Source organism: Dendrobium catenatum, unplaced genomic scaffold (assembly GCF_001605985.2).
Source record: "Dendrobium catenatum unplaced genomic scaffold, ASM160598v2 original_scaffold_155404, whole genome shotgun sequence".
NCBI classification, from domain to species: Eukaryota; Viridiplantae; Streptophyta; class Magnoliopsida; order Asparagales; family Orchidaceae; genus Dendrobium; species Dendrobium catenatum.
Window position 1 is genome coordinate 91,923 of NW_021473832.1, and position 3,981 is coordinate 95,903.

The window sequence follows — 3,981 nt, forward strand, 5'->3', positions numbered from 1 at the left end:
TTGACTGCCAAGCAGGGATATTTTTGTATTATTATTTGGAAAATTAATATACTCTTTTAGGTAATTAATTTAAATATTATTTGTATAGTATTGAGAAATCTGAATAAATTTAATAAATGGCAATTGTTATTTATTTCTAATGATTTAAGTCTATTAGTTCTATTTACAATTTTCAGTATATATTTTATTAATTACAGTTCTAATTATCGAGACTAATTTTTCTTTTGATTTAAGATATTGTATCTATATAAGCTTTCCTCTTCAGGTTGTGATCTATATATTATACTTGATAATTTATTAAGTTAACCAAATAATGATTTTAATTTAATTAAATTATCTAAAAACTGGTACAATTTAAAAGTAAAATTAAAAAATTTTGATTTTTACTTTTTTGTATATTTAAATTATATAGTTACATAACAGTAATATTTTAATTAATCATTACGAATTTCTTAGCATCAATCAATATAAGAAGTTTTATTTTTATTTTTTTATTATTTTATTTTAAAAAAGTAACCCACAAAAAGGGGGTCTACAGCGTTAATAAAGGCAAATACCAAAATCCTTATTGGGAACCACAAGCCACACCTCCAGCAATAAAGTGTATACCACTAACAAATATTCAAGAAGAAGTCCAACAGAGCTAAAACCGGGCTCAGAACGCCGAGGTCTCCAGCGACCCTGAATCCTTGCACGGAATGCGTCCAGTAAGGTGAGACAAAAGATAAAGGTCCCACCAAAGAGTTGCCACCATGAGAAAAACCGTGGCCGCAGGCCCTTCCACATCATTGCCCGAAGCCCACCAAATATCTAGTCAAAATTCCTCACAAATGCATATATATAACTCGAGTGTCATCATGAAGTATGTATATAGCGAGCTAACTAATAGTATAGAAGGTCAGGGAATATCACACGTTACGTCGGCCTCTCCCCAAAACTCCCCCGAGTTGCGACCAGTGATGCAGAGTCTCGTACACACCAGAGTGAAATTCATTGTCATCCTCAGACGACAATGACTACAGACGACTCGGTTCCGGCACCATCGAATAACACTTCAGCCAAAAAGTTGTTTCCCTGATCTCACGCCCAGAGGTCCACCTAAACATTATTCATCTGCGTTGTTCATTCTCTCACTGGGACATGCTAATTAACCTGTTAACCAAAGGCATACTCTCCTACTTGGACGGTAGGATCCGCCCCAAAACGACAGAGAGAAGATTGCAACAATCAATATAACAACATTCATCATCATCCGGCAAATAAAAACCTGCTCACACACATTCTATACACAACACCTTCAAATTAATCTCGTTTGAATCTTCCAGGACCTCCTTTCAGCCACGCCAGAGAACTGCGCTCCAAAAACAGGGAGTCCCTCGAGCCCACCCCGCAACCCAGACCCACCTCCATATGATTCCAATATCATCATCCGGCGGACGAAAGACGTCCACCCAAGACCGATGGAATAAAAGGGGAAATTGCATAAGGAAGATAACGGAAAAAGAACACATCACCAATCAACACCTTGACACCAACAGTCAAACATGATCCGGTTAGAGTACCATATCAACCACCAATAGGAGCAAATTTATCTCTCTAAGGCTTCCGATAGATCCAACAGCCAAAGCAACAGGGCAACACCCGGCCACAGGGGAACCCCTACGGCACACGAGCATGTAACACCTCCGAAAACCAAATCACGATTCGACACAGAGCCTGTTAGCAATGTATTAGATACGCAGGAACAATCACCACAGAGGAACATCGAACCAAGGGGAGGGAAACCACTAGTTATAAGTATATTGATTAGTATTACCTTTTTAATATTGTCATGTATTTATTAGTGGGTTCTTATCTTTTTGTATTATATCATCTCTATCTATATCTATCTATCATTCCAAACAATCACACCTTTTCTCGACATCAACCCCGCCTGATTAGCCCATAGATTGTTATAACGTCGGAAACTGCGCCGGAACTGTTTCCGGCGCAACTTATACGTCGGAAACAAATTATCGACGCACCATAAACCGGCGGAGATATTTGCGCCGGAACATACGCCGGAAACTACCGGTTCCGTCGGATTGTACATTGTTTCCGGCGGATTAAGTCCGCCGGTAATAACAGGTTTTCCTGTAGTGTTATCTAAATTAATCATACCTTGTAATTGAGGATGCAGACAAGTAGTGTCTAACTCCTCATAATTATGAATATTGCAACCTCTTTTAGCTAACCAATCAGCACAAACATTAGCTTCATGATAAATATGAGAGATATAGTAATTGAAAGTACAAAGAGATTGCTTAATTTGCCTAATAAGATAGAAAAGGTTAGGGTTGACATGAATGATATTGTTAATAATCTGAATAAGCAACAACGCATCCACGTACCTCTATCCAGATACAATTAAAACCCAAGTTGGTACAAATTTTCAACCCGTAAAAGAGAGTATAAAGCTCAGCAGAAATAGCAGAAGAAGTTATATATACATTGATTTTGATTTTTTTTAAATAATATAAAAATTTGCCTCATGTCTATGAAATTATATATAGGGAACTTTCGAAAAAAATACAATAACAACAGTAAGCATTTATCCCACTATGTTGGATCAGCTATATGAATCTTTTTTTTTTTTACAATTTGTAATGTTAAGAGTCAAATTCTCATTTAAATCTAATAAAGAAATGCCTTTTTAAATATTTTCGAACCAAGTCTTTTTAGGTTTACTTCTGCCACTCTTAACATAGGTCAAATCTAATACATTTACTCTCATAATCGGATCTATTTAGAAGGCCGCCATTTTATATGACCAAACAATCTAAGGCGAGTCCCTCTAATTTTATTATGTCACTAGAGCTAGCACTACTCCAACCTTTTCACGTATATGCATATTTCGCATTCTATCTCCAAGAGTAAAGCCACTCATCCACCAGAAGGTACTTTTTTATCACACAACATGCATGATATATTCCTTCACTTCAACTATCCAACTTATGGATTCTACTAATAATATCCTCATCTATTTCACCATCACTTTGGACAATAGACCTTAGATATTTAAAACATGTACTCTTATTAATAACTTGATTGCTTAAAGTCAAAATCCTCCCATTAGATCTATTACAACTAAAATTACACTTTATATATTTTGTTTTAGATCTACTCAAATGAAAACCTTTAGACTCTAAGGTTGACCTCTATAATTCAAGTTTACCTTCAACTCCTTCTCTAGTCTTATCAACAACAAAAAAAATCCTCAGCACAAAGCATATATTAAGGTAGATCCTCTTGCAAATGTCTAGTAGGAACATCCATGACTAGAACAAAAATATATAATCTTAAAGCAGATCCTTGATGTAATCCAACTGAAATAGGAAAATACTTTGTCCAACCTCATTGTGCTTGAACAAAAGTAACAACTCCTGCATACATTTCCTTATTGACTTGAGTACAAGCATTATTAATCCTTCTCTTTTCTAAAACTCTCAATAACACTTCTCTTAGAACTTTATCATATGTTTTCTCTAAATCAATAAATATCATTTGTAGATCTGCATTCTGCCTATAATTCTCTATCAAAGATCTCAATAAATGTTGTGTAGCTTCCATAGTAGACTTATCCATCATGAATCTAAATTGATTTTAAGAAGCATTAGTATCACGTCTTAACCTATACTCAGTAACTCTCTCCAAAGTTTAAGTTTAACATATTAATTACTGATGGTGAGAATGATGAATAGGGATAAAAATAGTGTATTATATGTAATATTTGAAGAGTGGTAGTTGGACTAGGTTCTAGCTAGATGGGTCGTATGAGTGGTAGTTATGATAGTGCTGATTGGTATAGTAGTATTGGTTGTGATAATGGTGTGGATTAATCCTAAAATGGTTTTATTACTCCTAAAAATAGACCTATGAGAAGGCTTGCACGCTGCTCTTCAATAAAGAAGCATCACCAAGTATTGAAACAACTCATGCACT

General features: G+C 35.2%; 1 protein-coding gene across 1 annotated transcript in view; it reads left to right on the forward strand.

Moving 5' to 3' along the window:
• Positions 1-1,469, forward strand: part of LOC114578780 — a 2,297-nt gene extending 828 nt beyond the window's left edge. Inside the window, exon 2 of the mRNA XM_028692254.1 lies at positions 1,326-1,469. Coding sequence (XP_028548087.1) covers positions 1,326-1,469 — 144 coding nt within the window. The remainder of the gene's footprint in view (positions 1-1,325) is intronic.
• The last annotated feature ends 2,512 nt before the right edge of the window (positions 1,470-3,981 follow it).